Source organism: Sceloporus occidentalis, unplaced genomic scaffold, assembly GCF_023333645.1.
Source record: "Sceloporus occidentalis isolate IW3139 unplaced genomic scaffold, rSceOcc1.0.p SCAF_221, whole genome shotgun sequence".
In the NCBI taxonomy this organism is placed as follows: Eukaryota; Metazoa; Chordata; class Lepidosauria; order Squamata; family Phrynosomatidae; genus Sceloporus; species Sceloporus occidentalis.
This window is the reverse complement of record NW_028317201.1, coordinates 477327-503772: the sequence shown is the minus strand read 5'-3', so window position 1 is coordinate 503772 and position 26446 is coordinate 477327. Positions and strand designations below refer to the sequence as shown.

Below are 26446 nucleotides of genomic sequence, written 5' to 3'. Positions count from 1 at the left end.
TAGCTGTGTATACCTGTGTGTGTACTCGTTGTGTAGTGTACACCTGTGTGCGTTAGCTGTGTATACCTGTGTGTGTACTCGTTGTGTAGTGTACACCTGTGTGCGCTAGCTGTGTATACTTAAGTGTGTGTACTCGTTGTGTATACCTGTGTGTTAGCTGTGTATACCTGTGTGTGTGTGTTAGCTGTGTATACCTGTGTGTGTACTCATGTATACCTGTGTGTGTTAGCTGTGTATACCTGTGCGTGTACTCGTTGTGTATACCTGTGTGTGTACTCGTTGCGTATACCTGTTTGTGTCTACGTCCTTGCATTCCTGTGTCGTTCTCCCAGGGCAGGCTATCCGTGCATTAACCCCTTTCTTTCTAATGCCTCTGTGTCTGCCCGCCCCAGGGGTGCATTAACCCATTCAGCTCGGCCCATACCACATTACCTGTTGCATTAGGAGCCCTGGCCGGGGGTAGAAGTTACTATTTACAAACATCTCCGAATAAAACAATAACAAAGCCCGGGCCGGAGCACCGTGTACTCTCAGCAGGAGCCGCAGGGGTTAACGTTGTAGGTCAGACACTGGCTATGACAGGAACAGGGTGTGACAGTTTTCTACCCCCCCAGGGGGCAGGATGACGTGTTTCTCACAGCCCCGCCCCCTCCCTTTGCCCTGTGTGTGTGTGTGCAGCTGTCAGCTTCGGCAGCAGGAGATCAGTGACAATCCCGAGAAGCCCCGATACCCCTCCTGCCCCCGGACCCCTATTTATCAAAGAGCTCCGAAGGGGGGCAAATTCCCACAACCTGTGCCGAGTCCGCATTCCGAGCAGAGAAGATGGTGCTAATAACAGATGGTGAGTTTGGGGTAAAAACACCCAATAACTGTTACTGATTCTATAGACTTACATTTAAAATGTATATATTTATCACATCTCACAAATTGACACTTTTCATACAATTTTACACCATATTGAGCTTGTGATATATTGTATTTCTCCCCAAAACTCCATTGTGTTTCTTTTAATGTTATTCTGTACGTGGATTTAGATGGCAAGCTCTGCGGAGCAGGACTCTCGTCGCCCTACGCATTACTTTGTAGCGGTGTTGTGCTGCGCTACAGAATATGGCGGCGCTCTAATAATGTGTAATAATGGATTATAAAGCCAGGTGCTTGTGCCTCGGCGGGGATGGAAGTTTGGGAGAATTATAGTTAAGCCCAGAACTGGAATGGTGGATGTAGGAACCGGTTTTTTGGGGGGGCAGGTCTGTTACACCCTAAATCATGATATTTAATTATAATCAGCAGGGCGAGGAATTCTTAAAAAAAAAAAAACATTGTGTTTCTGGGATTATGTACATTTCCTATTTTTTTCTCTAATTTTATTACTTTTTTTAAAAAAAATTTAAATTAATTTATCTTTTTACAGTCTGAAGGGAACATTCAGGGGAATGCCACGTTGATAAAAACTTTTTTCTAGAATTATAAATGGGGGGGCAGAGCTCATGTAAGGAAGTTTTTGCTTCTGAGAGGGTGGTAGATGAGTGGAACAGCCTCCCAGCAGAAGTGGTAGAGGTTAATACTGCATGGGAATGTAGACATGCATGGGATAGACATATGTCTCCTGAGTCATAGATGAGACTGATTAAGGTCTGAGTCTCTACAGCAGGAGAAGCGAGCGACTAGGCGGGGGCCGAATGGGCCCGATCTGCCATTAAATCATGTGTTTCTATAAGAGTTGGTAATTTAGTGTATCCTCCCCGTTTGTTACATCGGATTTTTCCGCAAACGATGTAAATTGGGGGTTCCCGCGATAAACGTTATGGCCGGTAGCGCCTTTTTAATACATTCTAAAGCCCTTCTGTTAATCTTTTGTTGGAGCCCACCTGTGAAGCCAGACTTATTGTGTATTGGCAGGGAAAGGGTTAAAAGAGGGATTAAAGGAAATAATAGACAGTCGATCGCAGTGGGGGGAGGTTTCAGGGGCAATCATTTGGGCTGGCTTCTGTGTCACATGATAATTAAGTGTTCCCGGTACAAAAAATAACAATGCAAAACGCCACCGCGGAACCGGGTCTATGAAGACTTGATTTTGTTGGGGGGAGGGGGGCTGCCCCTTGGCCGCCATCTTCCCTTGGAGACTTCAGTGGGGTCCCTCTTTGGAGGGGATCCTAGAAGATGATTTCGGCCAGGGAAGGAAAGGGGCTGCGTATCCCCCCCCCCCATGGGACCTGGTATCCACTGTGGCCCTACATTTTGGCCCTCAGGCTTAGGGACAAGAAAAAGGAAGTGAGGTCACCCTACTGATGAGGTCATACATGTTTCCAGAGGCGAAGCCATTGGCCAATGCATCTGACTTTTGGCCACTGGTTGACCAACCACAACATCCGCTCCGGTGGAACGGTTATCCAAATATAGCAGCTTTCGTCTTTCACCTTGTGGACCCTCAAGAAGGCCGTGGCGGGCGAGACCTCTTCTCCACACTATGGAGGGGCCGTTCCCGGCCCGGGGGAGGAGCGGATGCCGGGGCTTTTACCGAACGGCGACGGATGGGACGTGGTTTCATAAAGAGGTAGAAGAGAGTAGAGAATTTCTCCATGACTAAAGTCCGTGTGACGTCACCACATGATTGTGACACGGGACGCAACCAACCACCTACGCTTCTTGCGAAATAGCAGTAAAGGGGCGCCGCGGTGACCCCCTGAACCATGAATATAATAATACCCGCTCTGTCTGCGCTCCGAGGTTTTGCACATTCCGGTGTAATTTGATGGTCTGTGGAATGTAAGCTCTTCTCGCCTGTTGTTTCTGCGTATCATCTTCTTATAGGACATGTTATGTCCTGTCTAGCCGTTGTACAGCGCTGCTGAATCTTATGGCGCTATCGATGTACCGACCGCAACGAGTGTCTCTTGCAAGAAAGGCTGAGCTGGCCCTGCATGATGTATAGTTAAATAAAATCAGCTAGCCGAAATGTACAATTCTCCTACAAACTGCCAGTTTTGTGAACAAACAGCACCACAGTAGAATTAAGATTAAAAGATACTGAAAGGTCAATTTATAGCCCAAAAAAGCCAAAACGGCTACTTCTTCAAACCGCACAATGCCATATTCCGATGACAGGTGCCCGTTCCGCAAATCCCCGGATTATCACTGGATTAGTGATTGTTACCGAGCCTGGTGGGTACTCGGCGATATTCCTACACCGTGAAGGTGCGGCCGCTGCCCTGTAACATGTGTTTCCTAAAATTCCTAAAATGTGTCGGGGGCTGTAAATAACTCTCGTGCCTCACATACCCCACACCTTGCCTCTGCTCCCCGCTTCTATATAATACAACCACAGATTGTTATGTTATATACATCAAGTCCTGTCTACCCATTGTACAGCGCTACGGAATATGATGGCGCTACGGAAAATAATTAATAATAATAACTCATCCTTGTTTACAAAGAGACAATGTACATGACGGGCACACCCACCGATATGTTTTCTTTTTGATTGAATTTTAGACTATTTTTATAAAAAAAATATATATATTATTATTATTGTTTTTATAATCTGGAGTTTCTTTGCCGCAGAAACTCAAACCTTCATCAGTCTTTTGTCTTGAATCAGGAGCCATATGCCTGCCCCGTACGTTAAAATTCCCCTTACTCTATTAGCCTCTACCACTTCTGCTGTGAGGCTGCTCCACTTATCTACCACCCTCTCAGTAAAGTAAAACATCCTTACAGTTACAATGAATCCAGGGTGCGTGATCACCGTACCCTATGCCTGCTTTTAAAGAGATTGATTTGGTGGCATTTTTATAATATTTGGTGAAAGATTAAAAAACATTATTTCCAGTAAATGTATTCTTTCTGTGAGTAAAGCGATGTGCGAAGCCGAGGACCTGCCATTACTTAATCTTGTTTACACTCTCTTTACGTTGTTGTGACAATAATGTTTTTGTTGTAATCAGAGGCATATCTACTATTGTGCCCCTGTCCAAATATCTAAAACCCATTTACTAGCCCCTGCTGCCCATATATATATATATAAATATTAGTCCCTACTGCCGATAGCAGGTATAGATCAACACACAAACCCAGATCAATTGAAATTCACTTGTGATCTCGGCACTGAAGGTATATATCAAATAAACAGAATCAGACATACAAGTCCTGTATTTGCAGGTATACAATAATAATATATGAAACGTAGCATCGCAGGTATAGATCAAATAAATACACGGAAGCAGCATTGCAGGTATTAATCAACTGAATAAGACATATTAACCCTGTATTTGCAGGTGTACATATATAATGCATGGAAACATAGCATAGCAGGTATGGATCTACAGAATAACACAAATCCAGCTTTGCAGGCCCAGATCAATTGGAATTCACATAAAAACTCGGCATTAAAGGTATATTTAAAAAAATCCTAAATTACAGGCATAGATCACAGGTTGCACCCCAAAGTCAGCCCTGGCGTCCACACTGCCCACATAGAACCTGACCAGCACCCGCATAACACACATAGGATTTGCCATCTTTGTCCCCAAATAGCCCAGCGCAAGTCAACTTTGTCCCCAAACAGTCCGGCCTGTGCCATATTTGTCCCATATACACCCTGCCTGTGCCATCTTGGTCTCCAAGGCTCAAACATCCTGTTAGTGCCATCTTTGCCCTTCCACAATTATACATCTATGATACACAAACACTTTTACAGTCACTCACTAATTCACGCTTTAATTCAGACAACTCACCCACACATTAACTCATGCTCTCCCTCATTCACTCAATGCATTCACACATTAACTCACTCTTTACTTATATCTACCCCCTCTCCTTCCCTTATCACTTTCTAACCCCTCTCCCCCTTTGTAGTTATCTTACCTTGAGATCCAGCGACGGGAGCACGAAACTTCTGTCTTCCTGCACTGCTGCGGTGCCCGCTGCTTCACTGCTGAGCGCCGAAATATGACGTCATATGACGGCGCTCAGCATTAAATGCCGGCACCGGGACGGAGGTAGAGGCCTCGTGGAGGAGAATGAGGGGCGCCGAGCGGTTGCTAGGCGCCCCTCTCTCTCCTCCGTATCAAAAAAACAAAACAAAAAAAAAACGGCGTTTGAAAGCCGCTCACTGGCGCCCCCCTTTCAAATGGCGCCTATGGCACGAGCCATATACCTGGGAACTCCCGGCCCACTTCCCCTCTCCCCGCCCACCATTTTTAACCAGAGGGTGATCTACCCCTAGTTTGCCCTCCCCTGGACTTGCTGGTTTAGGCCAGGATATGTCACCGCCGGGGACGCCTTACCATAGATTCAAAGTAGGCAGCTGAGCTGCTTCTGTATATCAGCAAGCGAGTGCATGCGCAAGAAAAACTGATGTACGATAGATATATATAATATATATAATATATAAAATATAAGGGGTGTAAGCTCTTGAATCCTCGCTTGGCATAATCCATTGGCTAACATCCTGCACTTCATGTTACACAAGCAGAGATGAATAGGTTTTTGGGTGGAATATGATGTAACACGCGGGGCGCACCCACATTATGCGCTGTGATGTCACTGGGTGTTCTCCTGCCCAAACAGATGTGCTGGCAGGCCTGATAATCAAGGCAGCTGATGGGAAAGCCTGGTCTGTTGGGATTGTTGGCAGCTATGCTCAACCTCTGCTCTAAAATAACTAGAAATGCATATTGTGCTCCAGAAACAAATGTAATCTACCCGACTTCTATGATTTCATATATATTATATATGTGTAATATCTATATGCGTCTGTGTGTGTATATAATATACAGTATACGTATACAGTATATATATATATCTATAGAATATATATATAATAGTCATTTCAGCAGAACCCCAATTTTTGTCATCTTCCACTGTAAATGTATATGTGTAATATATAATATATGTATGTAAATATATATCTATATCAGATGATTGACGTGTGTCAATCACCGAGGTGAAACAGGATTGGACATACTGTCAGAGTAAACCCCTCCATGAGGAGCCTGCAGCAGGGGAAGGGTTAAGGGGTGCACAGTGTGCGCAGGCCTGTCCCTTCCCCCCACTCGTGTTCGCGGGGAGGAGCTGGTCCAGATCTGCATCCACGGAGCCGGTCTCCCTGATCGCTGCATCTTGCTACGATTTACCCCAGCCGCATGCCCACCGGTCCCCGCTGTTGGGGGTGGAGGGCTGGATGCCCCCTGCTGCCTCCTTTGTTGCCCTCCTTTGCCATGGCTGTCGGTGAGGACTTGTGCATGGCTGGGCAGTGCCCTCCCAGGATGGGGAGAAGGGGCAGATTAGGTGTCTGGACCGCAGCCTGACCCGTGATACCCCCTCCCAGGGACAGGGGCAGCTCAGTGCAAGTCTGGGTAAGGTGTGTCTGGGGGGGGGGCATAGGGGGTATCCCTGAAGGTCCACAGGAGGGGGTAATTATAGGTGATGGGGATGTAACCAGGGGTAACAGGTTGCACTCATCACACGCTGGACCACCTCCACTGCCTATAGACCCCATCCATATAGGATGCTGCCCCAATACCCCAGAGATGCCCCAGCGATGCCCCCATACCCCAGCAATCTGCCGTAAACAGACTGCCTCCCACTCACTCAGCTACTGCTGTACAGAATGAACGCTCTCACCCTTCCTGCTTCACCCCCACTATCAATTATTATTATTATTATTCATTGATTTATATAGCGCCATCATATTCTGCAGCGCTGTACGTGCCCTTCCTTAACCCTTTCTGAACTCTTTGAATGTACAAGCTCCTTTTCATTAATTTTTATTAATTTCATTGTGTTTATTTAGCATTTTATTTTCATCCATTCTCAGGGCAGATAATCAAATTTACCCCTTATCATCATCATCATCATCATCATTTGGCAACACTTGTTACAAAAAATAAAGCATCGCACAGGGATCCACTCGCTCTGTCCCAACATCCTCCGCTAAAGGGGAAATGAGGTCACTATGATGTCACTCAGTTTAATAATGTTAGTTGTATTTTTTTTTTTACCTGGCAGGGGACTTTACTGAATAAAATCTTGAAAAAAAATACATTATGAAATAATCAGATTTTTCTGGAAACGTGATGCTAATACAATAAATTGTGTGTATATGTGCATGTATATGATTTTTTATTATTATTATTTGACTGTACAGTTTGTGCCATAAAATAGAGAATCCACTGATTGTTGTTTTGGATGGAAATGGTTAAGTGCGGTGAGGGTGTTTTTAAGGGGCTCCTGGGGTGAGCAGCGTGTGGTCGGCGCTCTCACGTCTGTCTCCTTGCCGGCTGCATGTCTCATGTCTGTGTTACCGGAACTCCAGTGACACGTGGCTTGTGGGGACATGCTCATCGGCAACTGCGTTTGTGGCAGTGGGAGTCACCGACAGACACGTTTCTGGGTCCTAGCCTATATATATACTGTATACATATGATACAGTGTATGTAATATATACATATGATATAGTGTGTGTGTGTGTGTGTGTGTGTGTGTGTGTGTGTGTGTGTGTGTATATATATATATATGTGTATATATAAATGTATGATATAGTGTGTGTGTATATATATATATATATTATATATACACATACGCACACACTATATTATATCATACATATACACGCACATGTGTATATATATGCACACACACTGTCTCATATGTATAATATATATATTATACATATGAGGCAGTGTGTGTATGTGTGTATATATGTGTGTATATATATATATATATATAATGTCTATATGTACGTCTATTTTTCACCCATTAGGTGTTTTCTCTGAGCTCGTCATCTTCTCTTTTCTTTCTTTCGGTTCCTCTTCTCTGTCGGTTTTTCCCTCTCATCTCTTAAGCCGTGATGTCCATTCTTTGCCACCTCTACTGCTTATTAGCCACGATAAGCTTTATATGAAAAGGTCTTCCAGCCTAATTTATTCATCAGGGCGGCGCAGCCGATAGAACTCGTGGGACTACAACTCCCACTATGCTGCGATGGCAATAAGCCGTAGCTTAAATATTATTTTGTAATTGATTAATAATAAAAATATTCAAAACTTGACAGAACCGCTAAGCTGTGCGCCGTGTCTCACGTCGAATAAATCTTTTCAGAGTGAGGTCACAGGCTTTAACATGTATGTTAATGTGAACATACAAATTAGATATTGATTTTTTTTTTTTTTTAAATACATTATTATTATTATTATTTTCCATTTTGTTTTGGGTAGATTAATACAATTTTTTCACAGCTTCCTGACATTATAAATTTTGTTCAATATTTATATACAGTGTTTGGTATTACTTTGCTTACGTCTGTTGTTATTAAAATTAAATTACACAATATTTTGGTTTTTAGTTGGTTAGTTTACTAATAACATCTTATTAAGCAAATACTCCTTTGGAGATCTTATATTGTTTCGTCTCATAAAACAGCGCAGCCGATTCTGAGATCCTTTGTCTGATTGATAGAAAGTGTTGCCTGCTTTTGTGTCGCGTGATACAATGTTTCTTGGAAAAACAGATGACAACTCTACGATTAAAGAGCAATTTCTGGAAAGGGTTTGGAGATTCAATGTTCTAGTTACTGGAACAGCAGCTTTAACGCTTTTAGCACCGGTGATTGAGCGGGGCTTTACCACGAAATGCGTTGCCGCAGCGCAGAGAGAGGGTTAAAGCCACGGTAATTATTCGTTCTGCCAGGAAAGGAATTCTAATCGGTTTCTGACTCATTGCATAGGACGTTTTGTGGTTTGACTTGAAGGTATGGATATCGGTTGGGGTCTTCTGCACCTGGTCTTAAGGTTAACGTATATATATACGGCTCTATTGATTGGATGGCGTCTGTGTATGTTACCATGGTTTCGGTAAATATATTTGCCACGTTGCTTTGGCTTGTCACAATATGGTGGCATGTAGTGGTTTGATCGGGTCAAAGTAGGTGGTGGATGAGTTGAGGTGGAAGCTGATGACCGCTCAGGGTATAGATACAATTTGATGTTATTTGACCGTACATTCATCGATAATATAAGATCGATGTGTATATAATGTGCAAACTCCTTTCCTTACAGTGCCCAGTGACCTGACCCCGGAGGAGCGGCAGGAACTGGAGAACATTCAGCGTCGGAAGCAAGAGCTGTTGGCGGACATACAGGTAACATGGTCTTCTCAGCAATGGCCTCCCCCCGGCTTCAACTTATGCTTACTCTTTTTCCGTTCCTGGTTATCACCTCCTGAAAACGTACGCCCCAAAGCTTAAACTGCTACCCTGATTCTCCGTACCCAGATGACACCCGCTTGCCAGTTCCTTCTGCCTGTATCAGGCTTATAGAATGTTTAGGTTTCATTGAAAAACAGGAGAAAGCAAATGATAAAGCCAACGTTTCAGCCCCACGCAAGGTGTCTTCTCCAAGTCTCCAAAATGGTCTAAGTAAAGAAGAAGGTCAGGCCACCGCTGTCACCCAAGCTATATGTGAGGTGTCTCCTGGTATTTTGTAGGAACATTTTGTAACTGGGAAATGCTGATATCTGCACAAAAGGGGCTTCTAGAACGTGATTGACCTGGAGAGAAGCTGTCACATTCCATGTGATTAAAGACCCTTGCTTATGAGTGATTGGCTGGGGTCAGAGGTTCTCACGCTGTTTGTTTTTACATTGGCTTTGTGGCCATCCTCTCGGTAATGGCGGCTTTGTCTTGTGCCCGTGTATGTGCAAAGCACGGACGTTCTCATAACAATCCCTCCCTCCCCTATCGGGTTTTTTGGGGTCAGGTGTCTGCTCATGTCAAGTCTGCGTTTCACCCCCTTAGGCACGGGCTGGCGGCTCCACGGGAATTTTCTGGGGCAGAAAATTGGAGTCGTTGGAAGACAAGAGGTGGTGGCAGGGTGATGGTGAGGAGGGGGCAGCTACAGACACAGTAAAAATAGGGGGAGGCACCCAGCCACCAAACAAAACATTCTCAGGTCACTAAGCAGAAAGCCAAATCGATGGTGAAACCTGGTAACTGACGGGAACCTTTCACCTACGGAGGGCCAGGAAGGGTTAAGCAAGTTGTTGTCCAATTGTCCCTGGTAATCCAACAAATACGATCTGCTCTTTTATGATTTAAGCTCCTAGTTTCCTCCTAACTGTTGGGTTGGCTCTCCTTACCACCACCTTTTTGGTCTCCTTTGTCCACCTTCCCCTGGTGACCGTTCTCTTACTTGTTCTGTTTCAGCGGCTGAAGGATGAGATAGCCGAAGTTACGAATGAAATTGAAAATTTGGGATCCACCGAGGAGAGGTAAGGGGATTGTGTTTGGTTTCTAAGAAATCTCGACTTCCGATTTAGACCGCTGATGCGACTTCTACGCTGTGCCTTGACCTCGCAATGGACCCTGCGTTCCCCTGTTTGTGTCGGACTATGGGCTTATCTATTCCCACATTTGACCTCTAGGACAATAACCTCAACATGTCCTCACTGCGTGGTGCATTGATTTTTCCCACCCACCCTCTTTATCCTCGTTACTCATTGACGTTTCCCATACAGTTCTTCATTTGTAACTTGGATTAATGGGAGTTGATGCCCCTTCCAAAAAGAGTCTGTTAAATGTAATTTATTATTGTCTCGTGAAGAGCTTTTACCGTCATAAAATCATTTAATCAACATGATTGCTTCCAAGATATTTGGATTAATACCATTTTGCCCCAGCAGAGTAGAGTTCAGTGGCCCATGAGGCAAAACTTGCATAACTAATTACAGCCCTGTCGTGGGTTTGGCTTTCTTTTCCTTATCACGCCTCCTAAAACCGCCAGAGCCGATCGGCTTTCACCAAAGAGGAGTATCAACTCAACGGGGCGGAATAATTATACCATACGGAGAGAGTCGGAAAAGGACGGGACATTTTATTTGGAAATAAATTCCTTTTAAATATTTGCCTTGAGATTCAGTGATGAATTAAAAAAAAAAGTGCCCTGAACAGAACTAAAAATATATATTTCAGTATTCAGATTTTATTTAATCGTTTATTAAAGCCTCCCTTTACGTCATGTTTTTAAGGGTTCCCAGGCTGTTGTCGGGTATATTTAAGGGTTAAAAAAGGATGATGTTCTGTCAACAATTCCAGTTAGATCTGTAGATAGTAAGACGTTCCTGCGAGGCATGTCTCTGTGGCATGCAAATGAACGCTATTTATGGAGGAAGCCGAATGTTATGTTTAAGTTTGACGTATCGCACGGGATGGTAGTGATCCGACTTAGATCTGAAGCGGCTTCCATGTTTTGGAAGGCGATGGAAGGTTTGGGGGGTTCTTTATAATTTGTTACTGATTCCGTGGCTTGCGTCCTGCAGGAAGAACATGCAAAAGAATAAACAGGTAGCCATGGGAAGGAAGAAATTCAACATGGACCCTAAAAAGGTACGGCACCAAGACCATGCTGGATCGGCTCTGGCCTGTGTTGGGCGGAGGTATGTTCTTCTGTAATCGTGTCGCTGGGTTGTGTGCACAGGGCATCCAGTTTCTGATCGAGAACGAGCTGCTGAAGCATACGTGCGAGGACATCGCGCAGTTTCTGTACAAGGGAGAAGGACTTAATAAGACGGCCATCGGAGACTACTTGGGCGAGAGGTGAGAGCCGACGTGTCGATGATTCCTTAAGGCCACCAAGAGAGTTTTTGGCATCAGTAGAGTTGAGTATTTAGGGGATGTTGCAGGGGATCTAATGGTTTATTTTTTCTTCACATTGACTGCAGAGATGACTTTAATATTCAAGTCCTTCATGCATTTGTGGAGCTTCACGAATTTATGGACCTTAACTTGGTACAGGCTCTTCGGTGAGTTGGCAGCAGTTTGCAGTTTACTGGACAATTAATTCCCTCGTCCAAACAGTAAAGCTTCATCCTGCTTTAGTTTGTTTTATTTTTAGATTCTTAACCTTTTTTTTTTTTTTTCCTCGTTCTTCCCGTAGTCAGTTCTTGTGGAGTTTCCGCTTGCCAGGGGAGGCTCAGAAGATCGATCGTATGATGGAGGCATTCGCTCAGCGCTACTGCCAGTGCAACCCCGGGGTCTTTCAATCTACAGGTATGGTTTTCATTTCCCAACAAGGTCCTTGGGTTGTCCTTCAAGAGATCCGTCCTCCCATCACCTTGACACTTTTCCTATATGTTTTTTTTTCTATTTTTCCCTTACTCCTCCCAAAAATGTTCTGTTTTTTTGTACCTCCTAGTGACCACTGACCGCTCTCTCCGCAGATACATGCTATGTCCTGTCCTTCGCCATCATCATGCTGAACACGAGCCTGCACAATCCAAACGTCAAAGACAAACCAGGCGTTGAGCGATTTATAGCTATGAACCGTGGGATCAACGATGGTGGTGACCTTCCCGAGGACCTGCTGAGGGTCAGTGCGTCGAAGTGGATGTATCAAATCAGCAGCTTGTGTTATTAGTTAAATCCAAACACTGATTGGACTTTCACCATAAGCCAAGAACATTGTGCGGTCACTGGGCAACGTAGAGGGAAATTTTAGGGTCTAAATCTGTTTTACTGTCTTTGCAGAATCTGTTTGACAGTATCAAGAACGAGCCCTTTAAGATCCCAGAAGACGATGGCAATGACTTAACCCACACCTTCTTCAACCCGGACCGAGAGGGCTGGCTCTTGAAGTTGGGTGAGTAACTCTTACTGCTTTGTGGTGGGAAGATTAAGTATCATTTGGGGAGAAGAGAAGGAACCCCAGCGGGATGTAATACAAGACAAACTGGGGTCGATTTCCAGGACAGGCACATGTATCGTATAAGTCTTTTGGACCCTCATCCCGCTGCCTCTTCCTCTTTAGTAGCCGCGACTACCCTATCTTTCAGTTCCCCCATTTCATTTTTTGCTCCATGCCTGAAACATACCCTGAAGGCTGATTAGTGATGCACCAAGCATGCGCCATCCCAGTTTACCCATACAGTATGTGAGTTCAATGAATTCCAGTAGCCCGTAAACCACGACAGCTGGTTTTTGAGTTATTGTTGTAAAAAAACAAATCCAATGAATCCAAAATTTCGACTTGTGTTCCCCGATGCACCCTCAGTCAACCGCAACCATTATCAGTGATGTCATATATTTACACGGCCCACACCAATACCACATTAATGATGCAACTGTTAAAGGGTATTACGAGACTAAAATTTGACCTTACCAATGGGTTGGGGGCACCATGCTTCTTCCTCCCGGCACCCACAGTGGGATTATTATTATATTATTATTTATATTATTATATTAATTTGAGCTGTTTGCGCATGGGGAGGGGGGAGACGGACAGTGATCTCCTTTTTTTTGTTTTTAATTTTGCTTTTTTTCCCCCCCCTTATTTTTATGTTTCCATCATTCGGGCTGCTTTTTTTACATGCCCCATCCTCCAGGAGGTATGTAGACACGGTTCTGCGCTCAGTGTGTGTGCGGACGCAGGGCTGGAGCTTCAAGCTGCTTCTGTCTCTACTTTTTCTGGCTTCCCATTTTCGGTTTCTTGCTTGGCAAACTTTCCTTGTGCTGTTTTGCTGTCCTTGTTCATCCCCCAAAGTATCCCAGAGAGCCAGGAGTGCAGATTAATTATTGTGGAGATCCACCCTGGATAATTCACGTATTTCCACATGAAGAATAGAGCCATCTATAGACCCCAGAAAAGTTAGATGTTTGGCTGAACAATGAATATGTTAACAGGAGAAGCTGCAGCTTCAGAGCTGCAGCAGAAAGCACCCTTCATGGTCCGTTGTTTCTCTCTACTGATTGGCTGCTACAGGATTAGCATTACATTCTGAAGAATCCCCCCATGCATATATTTAGGGAGGGTGGGGGCAGGGGCAATTTTGTTTAAAAGAGACCTTTCAGCTGTTGTAGGCATTAAAGTGCACGTGATAGTAGGAGAGTCCCTTTAACTGTTTGAGGGTCATACGGGCTTATTCACAAGCTTGTTAGTTAAGGCCAGACGAAGCATTTGACCTTACAGACGTTAGATGATCTTTAACTCTTAAAAATACTAATTAGCACACATAAAAATACATTGTGCAGGGCCTTGTTGCGGGAGAAACATGCATGCATCATAACGCATAGCAAATTCCGGTATATTGAGCTGAAATCCTTCACCTCGACTCCTACGCACCTCACATCTTATTGAATACCCAGAAAAGTGTGGTTTACGGCCAGGCCGTGTCCCGTGGACCCCTGCGGACCTGTCTGTGAATAGATCCAGACCTTCTTTTTGTTTACGGAAAGCCGCAAGATAAGATTTGAATAGTTTTGTGTTATCAGGGCGAGAATTTTCTAATAATGATTGCAAGTGGAGGGCTCTGTGCCTTTAAGGCTTAATCAGCCGAATGTCACTGCCTTGGAGTGTTTTTACCAATCTTTCCCCGTCCTAAAATATTGTTTCTGCAAACGACTCCGGTTCAGCCGGTGCACAAACTGAATCATAACTCTGATTCAGCAGATCTGTCCTCAGAACACGGAGATTACAGTTCGACAAGCGTGAGTCAACCTGGCCTCCGGAGACCGAGCTTCTCGTCCGTCCGGGAGCCGAATTCGTTTTGAAACGTATGATTATTTAGAAACCGTACCCTGTCAACGATTAAGAAAGAGGCAGGTGACCGAAACCCTCGCCCCGTACCGGACTCGCCTCCAGGGCTGAGCCGTGAACTTCATTGTGAATTCATGGCACGAAAAGTGATCTGCAGAGTGAGCTTTACTAACCCAGCTCACAATTATCTGCCGGTTCACGAGAAAACCTTCCGGAAATCTCCGGGATTCGTCTTAAACCAGAAACCTTCTGTGTAGACTTGTGTCAGATGTGGTCACCGTCACACCGACCGCATAACTATATATACTGTGTGTGTGCACTACTGTAGAGCCCTGCGCGGGACTGCTTTTTTAATCCCGCTCCCTCCAATCAAGCCCAACCTCCTTACCTGAACTGCAGATTTCCCGCGCAGTCCCGCAAGGCTGCCCTCGAGTTGCTCCCTCACAGCGTCTCTTCTCTCGCTCTGCCCAGGAACAAGGTGGAGTCACAGGAAGTGACGTCACATCACGTGACTCCATTTTGTTCCTGGGCGGAGCAAGAGAAGAGTCACTGTAAGGGAGCAGCGCGAAGGCAGCCTTGCGGGATTACCGGGCCCCGCAGGTACAGTGCCTGACCGCCCGCAACACCAGCAAGACCGCCCGCAAGTTTTTTGGCGGGTCCCGCGGGACCCCCTCCCAATGCAGTCCTCTACACACTACTGTTCAAAGGTTTGGGGTCACTGAGCTGTTTTCATGGAACACAAGGAAATCTCGAGCCGTAACATGACTACAAGAGGGTTTTCTAACGATCAATTAGCCTTTTAAACTTAAACTTGGATCAGTGCCATTGGAACACAGGAGTGATGGGAGTGACAAAGGGCCATTGGAACACAGGAGTGCTGGGAGTGATAAAGGGCCATTGGAACACAGGAGTGATGGGAGTGATAAAGGGCCATTGGAACACAGGAGTGATGGGAGTGATAAAGGGCCATTGGAACCCTGGAGTGATGGGAGTGATAAAGGGCCATTGGAACACAGGAGTGCTGGGAGTGATAAAGGGCCATTGGCACACAGGAGTGCTGGGAGTGATAAAGGGCCATTGGAACACAGGAGTGCTGGGAGTGATAAAGGGCCATTGGAACATAGGAGTGATGGGAGTGATAAAGGGCCTCTGTACGCCTATGAAGAAAATTCCTTTAAAAATCAGCAGTCATTTACAACATTAACACCATCTGCGCTGGATTTCTGATCCATTTCATGTTTTTTTAATGACCCCAAACTTTTGAACAGTAGTGTAAGTGCTCGGTGTGTTCTGGTTATAGGACGCTGTGTTGGCTCATATATATATATATATATATATATATATATATATATATATATATATATATATATATATATAAATTATATTACACACACACACATATGGTTCTTCCCGGTGTCTGGCTCCTGGAATGCTGAGAGACATTGTGTCGGGGGTCTGGCGTCCGAGCCCCTGCTGCAGGGATGTTAGACTCCATTGCTGTGTTTATGCTGAGATAATCAAACCGTAATTCAGTGTTGCTTATAGTGATGTTTAGAACTTTTTAGGATGATACAAAATATAAATATACAGAATATATATAAAATGGTAAAATGATGGGGGTCGTGGTAAAAAAGAGGGTTATAACCCTCTATTACAAAGTTTCTATGTTACCATAGTAACCAGTGGGATGGTGGTCTTACTATATAAGTGGACAATATATTGTCTCTGGGGGTACTTCACAACGGCCAAAAGAAACAAACGATTTGATGTTTGGCTACAGAACCTTTCCCTCGTAGAAGCGTAAATCATATTTAGAAAGAGTAATTAGGGGCTGGGCTTCTACGTTTGGGGTTGTCGCCATGGAAACCAGCAGGACATTTGTGGGATTTGCTCCACATTCACAGCTTATCATAAGAATGCAGCCCGTGTATCTTTATCACCGTGAAGGCAAAGGGGTCATCTTGATCAGTGATCCTCTGTGAATGATGTTTTTGATGACCTCATAGGTGAGGAACGGGGCATTTCCTGTGGTCTGTTTTTTGTTTGTTTTTGTTTTTAGCTTGTGTGTCCCGTCTTTAAATACCAAGAATTACCGGGGAGAGCAAAGGGTGCAGCCGGCGAGCTCGTTCTTGTTCTTGTAGAAGAAGCCGTGTCCAATAACGCGTAATAATTCGGAGCGAGCCGGAGCGCTGCGAGGCGTTAGGTGCCTGAGTTTCTGGGGCAAATTTTTATTTTTAGAATCGATTTTAAGTGAAATTCAATTGTTTTTTGCATGGGTCTGTAGGAATCCCTGTGAAATTTGTTACTTTTTCCCCCACCCCTACAGACTCTTCTAGATAATTCTGTGTAAGCGCAGCCGGATTCATAAAAAAATTAAATAAATTATTAATTAATCTGTGATTGGGAAATTCCTGGACGTTTAGGTGTAGATAGAATACGAACTTTAGACCTGTTCTAAATCATGGTGGTATCTTCGCAGGAAGCTTGCCCGGGGTGCAGGACGGCTGCGTAAACAAAACAGGAAGTTAACTTTCCCATAATACACTTCAACACGAGCGTATGTTTGCGAGCTATACGGCCGGCGCTATGTATGGATCCCTTAAAGACGAAATGTCACCCCCCCCCCCAGCTCTTAGCCGTAAATTACTTTGCTGAAACTACCTGTTTTTTTTTTTCTTTTATCAGTCAGTATTATTGATTTTGAGATATTTAAGTTTAATGATTAACCAACAATCAGCAATTTAATAACAGGGGAGAGATAACTTAATGGGGAGGAATAATAATACGGATGCCGAGAACGGGAAGTAGTGCTCACACGGCGGGGGGGCTGTGACTAACCGTCTAGTGTTACGTTGTTCTTCAAACAAATGTGAGACGTCATCAAACGGTTAATGAATGTAAAGTCGCTTTGGTTAAACGCGCCGGGCAGACAAAGCAGTAAACCCGCAGTGACGTGCGAGCGTTGGCACGGCGACTCACGGCCATGTATGCGCATGTTTCAGTGACGTCCGCGTCACGCTCACACGGAGTGATTCACTGCTTAAGATGCGGGGATATCCGGGGACTCTCAGGTTTTGCCCCAAAATCAGGGCGAAGGGGTAGACAATCCGGAGCTGGCGCTTTCCTATTCTACCCCCCGCTGTCATCATATATATATATATATATAAGGCTTCCAGCCGGTGCTTTTACGACTCGCTACATATAATCTTCATGATAGGCTATTAAAGGGTTAATATTTAATAATAATATTTATATTATATATATATAACGTGGAGGCTTAAGCTTTAAAACAGGCGTTGTTTTTTTAAGCATTTTTTTAGGTCTTTATCATTTTTATCCAAAAGTTAGGTTATTTCTCTAATATTTAGAATGATTGTCTATTGATTTATATAGCGCCAGCATATTCCTCAGCGCTGTACAATGGGTAAACGGGACAGCCCGTCCCGTGATAGGCTGGCTCTGCTCCGTATAGTAGCTCGGAGATGGCCGTTATAAGAATTGATAATGACTCCCTCCTCTCCGTCGTTCCGCTTTTCTTGTCCGCTGGTGGGTGTTGTCCTCTTCTGCTTCCGCACTGGGATCCTCCTTATGCTTCAGCTTTGCTTTTTTATGTTTTTTTATGTTCTTGTTTGATTTCACGTCTCCTCCAAAGCAGACCCTCTTCCTGCGACCAATGCTTTTTCCTCCCCATCCCCACCTCTCTGGCTCCTCCACTTCCCTGTCCGTTGCTCCTGTAAACCCGATCTATCGGATCTCTTTGTTTCCCCGCGCTCGCTCCGGGACCCTCATGAAACAATACTCCTTTACAGGGGGCCGCGTGAAGACATGGAAGAGACGCTGGTTCATTCTGACCGACAACTGTCTGTACTACTTTGAGTACACAACGGTAAGAGCCACGGCGATAGATACGATACAGCTGTGCATATACAAGGGGTCCTCCACATCTCGAGAACCCAGGGTGCCCGTCCCTATATACGTATACATACATACATATACATACATACTCGCTATCTCTATGGAGCATTCAGTATTTGGGTGTTTAGACTGCTCTATTGCTTTCTGCCCCCAGGACAAGGAGCCCAGAGGGATAATTCCCTTGGAGAATCTCAGCATCCGAGAGGTGGAAGATTCCAAGAAGCCCGTAAGTGACCGGTGGTGATGATGAAGCCTTGGTCTGCTGGCCTGGAGTAGTGGGAGTGAATTATTAGTGGATAGATTTATTCTTTGTTGCCCTCCCCCTGCCTGTTCTTCTTACGCCTACACCTCGTCCTTCACCGTTTATGTTCTTCTTCTTCTTCTTCTTCATCCTGGCCTTTCTTTCTTCTCCAGAACTGCTTTGAGCTCTACATCCCGGATAACAAAGACCAAGTCATCAAAGCCTGCAAGACCGAGGCCGATGGCCGGGTGGTGGAGGGCAACCACACTGTGTATCGGATTTCTGCGCCCACGCCGGAGGAGAAGGACGAGTGGATTAAGTGTATAAAGTGAGTGGTGTCTCTGGGCGCAGGTGCAGTTAGAGAGCTGTTAAGGCATTGATGACGTTGAAAGGCTGTGCGTGCGCTGTCTGTTTCCTTTTGCGTGTGCGTTATCACACATACACATCACACGCACGAGGAAACTGTCTTTTTAACCACATTCCCTGAGTTCCCGTGCTTTGTTGTCATCGTTACCTTGTGCGCCGCTCCGCTGCAGGCTGGACCTTTGTGCCTTTTTTTGGACGGGCAGCTCAGCCAGATAGTACGAAGCAAGCAAAGACAGGGCAGAGGAGACCGCGCTCCCACGCCGATGACCGTAATGGAAATGAATCCGTACGTCTTGCTGTGCAAAGGATTCAAAGTAGCTGGAAACAGTATTAGGATCCACTGGATCCATAGCGCTGAACATCATCCCCTCGCTGCGTCCTTTTACCCAGCGTTGCGTTACGGTGCCCGCAGAATTCTTAACTCCTGTTTCTTACCTCACAGAGCTGCCATCAGCAGGGATCCGTTCTACGAGATGTTGGCTGCACGAAAGAAGAAAGTCTCTTCGACCAAGAGACATTAAGACCACGCGTGGTGGCCGTGGCCCTCTAAGACAGTGCCTCTTTCACCTGCCAATGCTGGTGGACTCTTTAGCTCTGTTCAGGTGTTGATAATCTGGTTGATTTGGACAAAAATTGAGGAGGATCCCCAGCGAGTGGGACTATTCAAGTTTTACTCAGCCTCGTATAGACCTCAACTGCGTCGATCCTACGGGCTGAAGTTCCACATTCCATTAATGACCCTTCTTGGTGTGCGTCATGTTCCTTTACCCACATGAGGTCCCAAGGGCATCCTTTGAGCCACCTACAATCCCTACAGAGGCAATGTATGTTATCTTTGTTGTAAATAAGAACCTTCAGAACGTTTATTTTTTCCATTAAGTTGTAAATAGGGACAACAGCCATGTTTCTTAACCCAGCGTGGACAACCTCAACTTACTGGATTTAGAAAGTTCCTCCCAGGACCCAAGTGACATACTGGACCTCCGCTCGTAGAGTAGTCCTCCTGAACCAAAACGCCCGGTGGAACTCATTCCATTCAAGAAACAAGACATGTTCTTAAGGATGGAGATCTTTACCGCCATCAGAGGAAGCAATCGGTACTTTGAGAATCTTTTTCTTAAACCTTGTGCTGCTTTGGGGACCTGCCGTGCAATTATAATAATGTGATGGGAACCCATATTCTGGTATAAAGGTTAAATGTTTATTAACCAAAACTCAGGTTTTCTTACCTAACTTACTGTGGGAACCTGGGTCTTTTAGCCTTTAGAAGATCTGTGGATAGACAGTACAGAGAACAAGAGAAACCTCTTAACTGTGCATAAATAAAGCCATCGTCTATGGTCTTTTTTTTTTTCTATCAGAAGTAACTAATTTAGCTTTTTTTTTTTTTTTTTTTGGAAAAGTTTTCCTTTTCAACCCTGCCCTTTGGTACTTGTCCCTTAGAGGGGGGCCTGTGCAGTGAAACAGTGTTACCTTATTCTATTTATAAAAGGTGTAAATATTTTGTCTGTAGTTTTGTTTTGTATTTTTCTTCTTCTTCTTTATTTTGTTCTCCAAAGAAATCTATTCTTCAAGGCAGGGAATACAAAAGCCTTATAAAAACCCCATTAAAATGCACGCGGCCAGCTTAAATATTGTGTTAATTTATCATCCTCTGCTACGGCCCGCCAGAGTAACGCAGGGAATGGAGTAGCCAATAAATGATTATGACTACGTTGGTGTCATGTTTTTATTTCCGACTTAATCCGCGGACCTTGAGGTCCCGTGTGACGGTCCCCCCCCCCCCCACGTGGAATCCGTCCTCTACGTACAGACTATTTGTTTTGCGGTAAACGGTTTAACGGGGACACCCCCTACCCTGCCAAAGATTTCTGTCAGTAATACACACTTAACGCCTTATATTCTTTTAATTTACATTGAATTTCATGTTTAACTCACGTACTCGTGATCTTCTGGAACTCCGTCCTGCCTCTGCCATCGGAAGCCTCTTGGAGCTGTAAGTAGAGAATGGCGTCCGACAACCTCTTTTTTTCCAGCAATACCCAGCTTTGGTTAAGGGGCGTATGACGTCATCGAGGACCGTCACTGTCCCATTCAGTCCGTAATCCAACCGAGTCGCCACGCTAGGTTTGCTATGAAGAAGGGAGAAAGGGCAGTTTTCCAACATTCTGTTTCATCTAACACTCCGTACACAACACTAGGTGCCCTACCGAGTACACAACTATACCACCACCAACACACCTGTGGGAGCCCCCTTTAAGAAATGTGTTGCTTGCGTGTTACCGCTTGCTTTCTCTTGGTTTTCCCGTTTCGTGCTGTCTTCTTTGTTTTCACTTTTTTACCTTTTAGCCTCCCCCTCGTGTCTGTATTTCTTTGTTTTCTGCGTTCTACGCAATCATTGCAGACGGAGACGCCACGGACGGTTGACGTGGACACCTTCCAATCTAGTAACTGGATACGGTATGGATTTTCTGGCAGCGATCTGCTGATGAATTGACTTAGACCCCGCCACGTTCTCACTGCTACTATCGCAAGGAGAAACGACAAAACCTGCTGGAAAACCAAATTAATAATTTCCCTGCCGTGGGGCGACGGAGATGTATTTACTAAACTCGGATGATAAACGGGAGTTAAATATTTACCTACATTATGAAGGGTCAATCCTGGAGAGCTTGTCGTGCATGGAGGAGTGAGGCTGGCCCTGTATAATAAATGGTTAAGGAGGACAAATGTCTCACTATGCATTATACAAGTCCTACTCACCCCCTTCTTGCGGTAGGAACTCATTGGGGTTGACCCTTTGTGGTTGAGGCATGTCCACCTTGGGCACATATCCCGGCGCTCCGTGGCTGGAAGGCACGCAGTGGAGCGTGGAGGCTGCGCGTAGCGTTGAGTGGCCCGTTGGGGAGATTAGAGATCTCTCTTGTAAGGACCTCATTGACCGGTGGAACAATGGGGTCTCTGGTTGCCCAACTGGACGCCCTGCCCCCCATTTTTTTTTTTTATATCAGGAAGATAGAACGTTGAAGTCTCCTGCAAACTTTTTGTTGAATGAATACTTGGAACTTCCCAGGGTGGGCTTCCCGGAGCGGCTTTGTGCCGAGGTAGCGCTATCATCCCCATTGGAAGGGCCAGCCCCAGACGGGCTTAAATTAGCTGGGAGAAGAAGCAGGGGAAGTGGTCACAGCTAAACGCTACTCCCATGTCTGGAGAAAGAGGAACCCGACCCGGAGACCCCGGGTCAGACCTGGAGACCCCTGGGTCAAACTCGGAGAGGCCCCAGGTTTGCTGAATACTCCTTTCCGAGGTGGATCGATAAAGCAGAGGAGTTGTGCTTAGACTGCAGTTCTGGGGTCTCTGTGGTTTGTTTGATTCAACGTTCAAATATTTCATTTGTGAAGGGTTTTTTTTTTTTTCTTTTTTCGAGGTTTTTGGCCACGTGAAATATGATGTATTGACTGCGTTCGCCAGTAACCCCCCCCCCCTTCATCCACGCGCTCGCTTTTGCTTGCCTTTCATTTTCCAGAGCTGACAAAGGGAGTTTGTGGTTTCATCCAAACCACGCGAGCTTCTGATTTCTCATTAAAACTGGATGGGGAGGGGAAAAAAAAAAGAAGTCTTAAAAAGCAGAACAAAAAAAAGAGCTGTGCTTAAAAATTATATTCTTCTTCCCCATATTTCAACTAAAATGTTAACGTTGTGGTTTTCTAACATCAGTATTTGTTAATACCCCGAAATATTGTATTTTTTGCCTTGGAAACTTTAATTTCTTGGTGTAATTGGACACAATGTTGCAAGAATTAATGCAAATTTAGTTAGCAGACGCCTAATAAATTAGGTTTTAAGATTACGTTTTTTAAAATAGATTTAAATTGGGATTCTGCAGATACCTCCCAAATGCATTTACCCCGTCCCCCTGCCCCGTGGCAAGAACTGGCACTGATTAGCAGGGAAGCTGCAGCAACAGGGTGGCAGCTTCTAGCCGTGTTTTTCTGTTTTGAAGAATGCATTTCAGGTTAATCACAGAGTACTTTAATATACATTCTTCTTTTAATGGGGGTGTCAGGGGCATTAAACTGGGTAACATATATATATAGGTCCCTTTAAATTCAGACAGCTTATGCATTGCAGGAGGTGCTTCTATCTATCAGGAAGCGCTCCGGTCACTTTGTGGCACGTCTCTCTCCTCTGCCAGGGGTAGTTTGTGTTATATTTGCCTACTCGTGACTCATTGTGGTAATTCTGTTTGCCTTTTCCTGAGCAGCGCTGCTATTCTTGCAAACCGAAAATAGACACCAGACAGGGGAGAGCGGAGACGACGTATGTACACAGTGTACACAGTCACGCAATACACAGCGGCTCCTCATCCATAAATAATTTACAGGTTCTTGTACCAAAAAGCCTGATAACTGCCCCAACGGCGTGTAATAACATAATCCGCTTTATACGCATCGTCATGGCCCACGCACAAACTTTTCTAAATCACCCCTTATGTCTCTCGTTCTATCATAATGCATTTCCCAATTTACTGGGCTAAGAAGATCTTTAATACAATTTATTGTGCTTACAACTTATAATTAAATATATTTTATTGTGCTTAGAATTTATTATTTCATATATTTTATTGTGCTTAGAATTTATTATTAAATAATACATTCTAAGCACAATAAATTATATTAAATAATAAATTCTAAGCACAATAAATTATATTAAATAATAAATTCTAAGCACAATAAATTTATTAAATAATACATTCTAAGCACAATAAATTATATTAAATAATACATTCTAAGCACAATAAATTATGTTAAATAATAAATTCTAAGCACAATAAATTATATTAAATAATACATTCTAAGTACAATAAATTGTAATTAATATAACTTATTGGTATTGAGTCAAAGAATTTAAGAATTTAATGAATAACGAAAACACATTTGAAGTAGCAATCAAAGTAGAACTAGCTAGTGTTGCCACTTTATATCACACACAAAGATTTATTCAACAGACAAATGGAATCACGTAGGTCTGGGATTTATTAACAATTCTCTTCACCAATCCACGCTTAGTGTTTAGTATATTAGAGGGTAAAGAGAAAAAAAGCGTGATTTGTGCAATTTATTATGAACAATCATCCCTTAAACTAAGCCACATGATGGTGCAGATGTTCTCGGGTTTGTGTTAATATCAAATTCCTCCTGTTCTTTGGTTGAATGACATCATTTTGTCCTCAGGATACCCTAAAGAATGTGGCTCTGCCAGCGGGTGCCTCCAGAAGACAGGCCCAATGCAACGAGTGTGAGTGCGCTTTAGTGTAAGGTGTGAGTGTAGAGTGCGCTTTAGTGTAAGGCGTGAGTGTAGAGTGTGCTTTAGTGTAAGGCGTGAGTGTAGAGTGCGCTTTAGTGTAAGGCGTGAGTGTAGAGTGTGCTTTAGTGTAAGGTGTGAATGTAGAGTGTGCTTTAGTGTAAAGTGTGAGTGTAGAGTGTGCTTTAGTGTAAGGTGTGAGTATAGAGTGCGCTTTAGTGTAAGGTGTGAGTGTAGAGTGCGCTTTAGTGTAAGGTGTGAGTGTAGAGTGCACTTTAGTGTATGGTGTGAGTGTAGAGTGTGCTTTAGTGTATGGGGTGAGTGTAGAGTGTGCTTTAGTGTATGGGGTGAGTGCGCTTTAGTGTATGGTGTGAGTGCGCTTTAGTGTAAGGTGTGAGTGTAGAGTGTGCTTTTGTGTAAGGTGTGAGTGTAGAGTGTGCTTTAGTGTAAGGTGTGAGTGTAGAGTGTGCTTTAGTGTATGGGGTGAGTGTAGAGTGTGCTTTAGTGTATGGGGTGAGTGCGCTTTAGTGTAAGGTGTGAGTGTAGAGTGTGCTTTTGTGTAAGGTGTGAGTGTAGAGTGCGCTTTAGTGTAAGGTGTGAGTGTAGAGTGCGCTTTAGTGTAAGGTGTGAGTGTAGAGTGCGCTTTAGTGTAAGGTGTGAGTGTAGAGTGCGCTTTAGTGTAAGGTGTGAGTGTAGAGTGCGCTTTAGTGTAAGGTGTGAGTGTAGAGTGCGCTTTAGTGTAAGGCGTGAGTGTAGAGTGCGCTTTAGTGTAAGGCGTGAGTGTAGAGTGCGCTTTAGTGTAAGGCGTGAGTGTAGACTGCGCTTTAGTGTAAGGTGTGAGTGTAGAGTGCGCTTTAGTGTAAGGTGTGAGTGTAGAGTGCGCTTTAGTGTAAGGTGTGAGTGTAGAGTGCGCTTTAGTGTAGGGTGTGAGTGTAGAGTGCGCTTTAGTGTAAGGTGTGAGTGTAGAGTGCTCTTTAGTGTAAGGTGTGAGTGTAGAGTGCGCTTTAGTGTAAGGTGTGAGTGTAGAGTGCGCTTTAGTGTAAGGTGTGAGTGTAGAGTGCACGGAGGTCTGTGCATGTTAGCATATAGTGCTGGGTTAGTATGTGTTAGTATATGGCATTGAGTGTGTTAGTGTGTGTCTGTGTGGTATGGTGTATAGTGTCAGTGGGTGTGTGCAAGTGTATGGTGTTAAGACCGAGTATGCGTGTTAGTGTATGGTGCAGTGAATGTGTGGATGTGGATTATGTGTGTAGTAGAGTGAGTTTGCCTGTTAGTATGAGTGTGTGGCTGTTAGCTATAGGGGTACAGAGGTGCCAAAGCCCTAGACTTGCCCCTGTGGCTTATTTCTACACACAGTACTGCTGAACCAGATTGATCATTGCTTTGAAAACTGATCACAACAATTACGACACTTTTTATGAAAATAATGTCATGTTATTATAGAGCACTTTGTAAATAATATAAGTTAAAGTGAAGAAAGTATGGATGCAGCTATAATTTATTATTGCCATTATCTGCATTACTATAATAACAACCAACAGCTTGTTTTAGTAAATATCATATATTCTGAATATGTTGGGTTGAGGCTCATAGAACATGCTAAGGACATAGCTCCCTCTAGTGGCCTTGTGCGGTTAAGCAGACACTTTTACATCGACTGCATGTATCAATGATTTGGAGCTTCAAAACCCACCACCCAACTTAAATTACATAAAATTCTAATTTGTTAGAATGCTAATAGCTATTTTTTGGGGGGGAATTTAGGAAAATAATTGTAATTTATCCATGCAAGTCTAACAATATACGCGTGAACACACACGGTGGAGCGATTGTACGCTCAGGAACTGGACGGAAAGACAAGGATGTCGAACATGCCCTCAATAACGGGTTTATCTTTAGGGGGGTTTATACCCGTATGAACAATTCCACATTAAATGCAGCTGCAAAAAATTACCCACAAGACCTCTGTATCTATCATCCAACAATTTAAAAAATGTATATAATCCTGAACACTCATTATTTAAAGAAATTGGAATTTTCTAAACAAATAAATAAAGGCTACAATTAAGGTAGATACTCAGATACTCACCGT

The 26446-nt window shown here is 44.2% G+C and overlaps 1 protein-coding gene across 3 annotated transcripts; it reads left to right on the top strand.

Annotated features, from left to right (window-relative positions):
- The first annotated feature begins 822 nt into the window (after positions 1-822).
- On the top strand, positions 823-19571 carry LOC149277023 (cytohesin-1-like). 3 transcript variants are annotated; one of them, XM_089503122.1, is made up of 14 exons: positions 823-841; positions 9060-9142; positions 10205-10269; positions 11317-11383; positions 11475-11593; positions 11719-11799; positions 11934-12046; positions 12217-12365; positions 12524-12635; positions 13378-13380; positions 18338-18414; positions 18598-18669; positions 18858-19012; positions 19493-19571. In XM_089503122.1, the coding sequence occupies exons 1-14, from the start codon at positions 823-825 to the stop codon at positions 19569-19571; spliced, it is 1194 nt and encodes a 397-aa protein (XP_089359248.1). The 3 variants fall into 3 exon arrangements, with proteins under 3 accessions (XP_089359248.1, XP_089359250.1, XP_089359249.1); XM_089503124.1 differs by lacking the exons at positions 823-841; positions 13378-13380; positions 19493-19571 and having other exon boundaries at positions 9068-9142; positions 18858-19016; XM_089503123.1 differs by lacking the exons at positions 823-841; positions 9060-9142; positions 10205-10269; positions 13378-13380 and having other exon boundaries at positions 11324-11383.
- The last annotated feature ends 6875 nt before the right edge of the window (positions 19572-26446 follow it).

What these genes read in the sequence shown, in the direction of transcription:
- LOC149277023 (XM_089503122.1), top strand. An exon ending in TCAACATGGACCCTAAAAAG is followed by an intron (nt 11,384 to 11,474) that starts GTACGGCACCAA and finishes TTGTGTGCACAG; the next exon opens with GGCATCCAGTTTCTGATCGA. An exon ending in GGAGACTACTTGGGCGAGAG is followed by an intron (nt 11,594 to 11,718) that starts GTGAGAGCCGAC and finishes CATTGACTGCAG; the next exon opens with AGATGACTTTAATATTCAAG.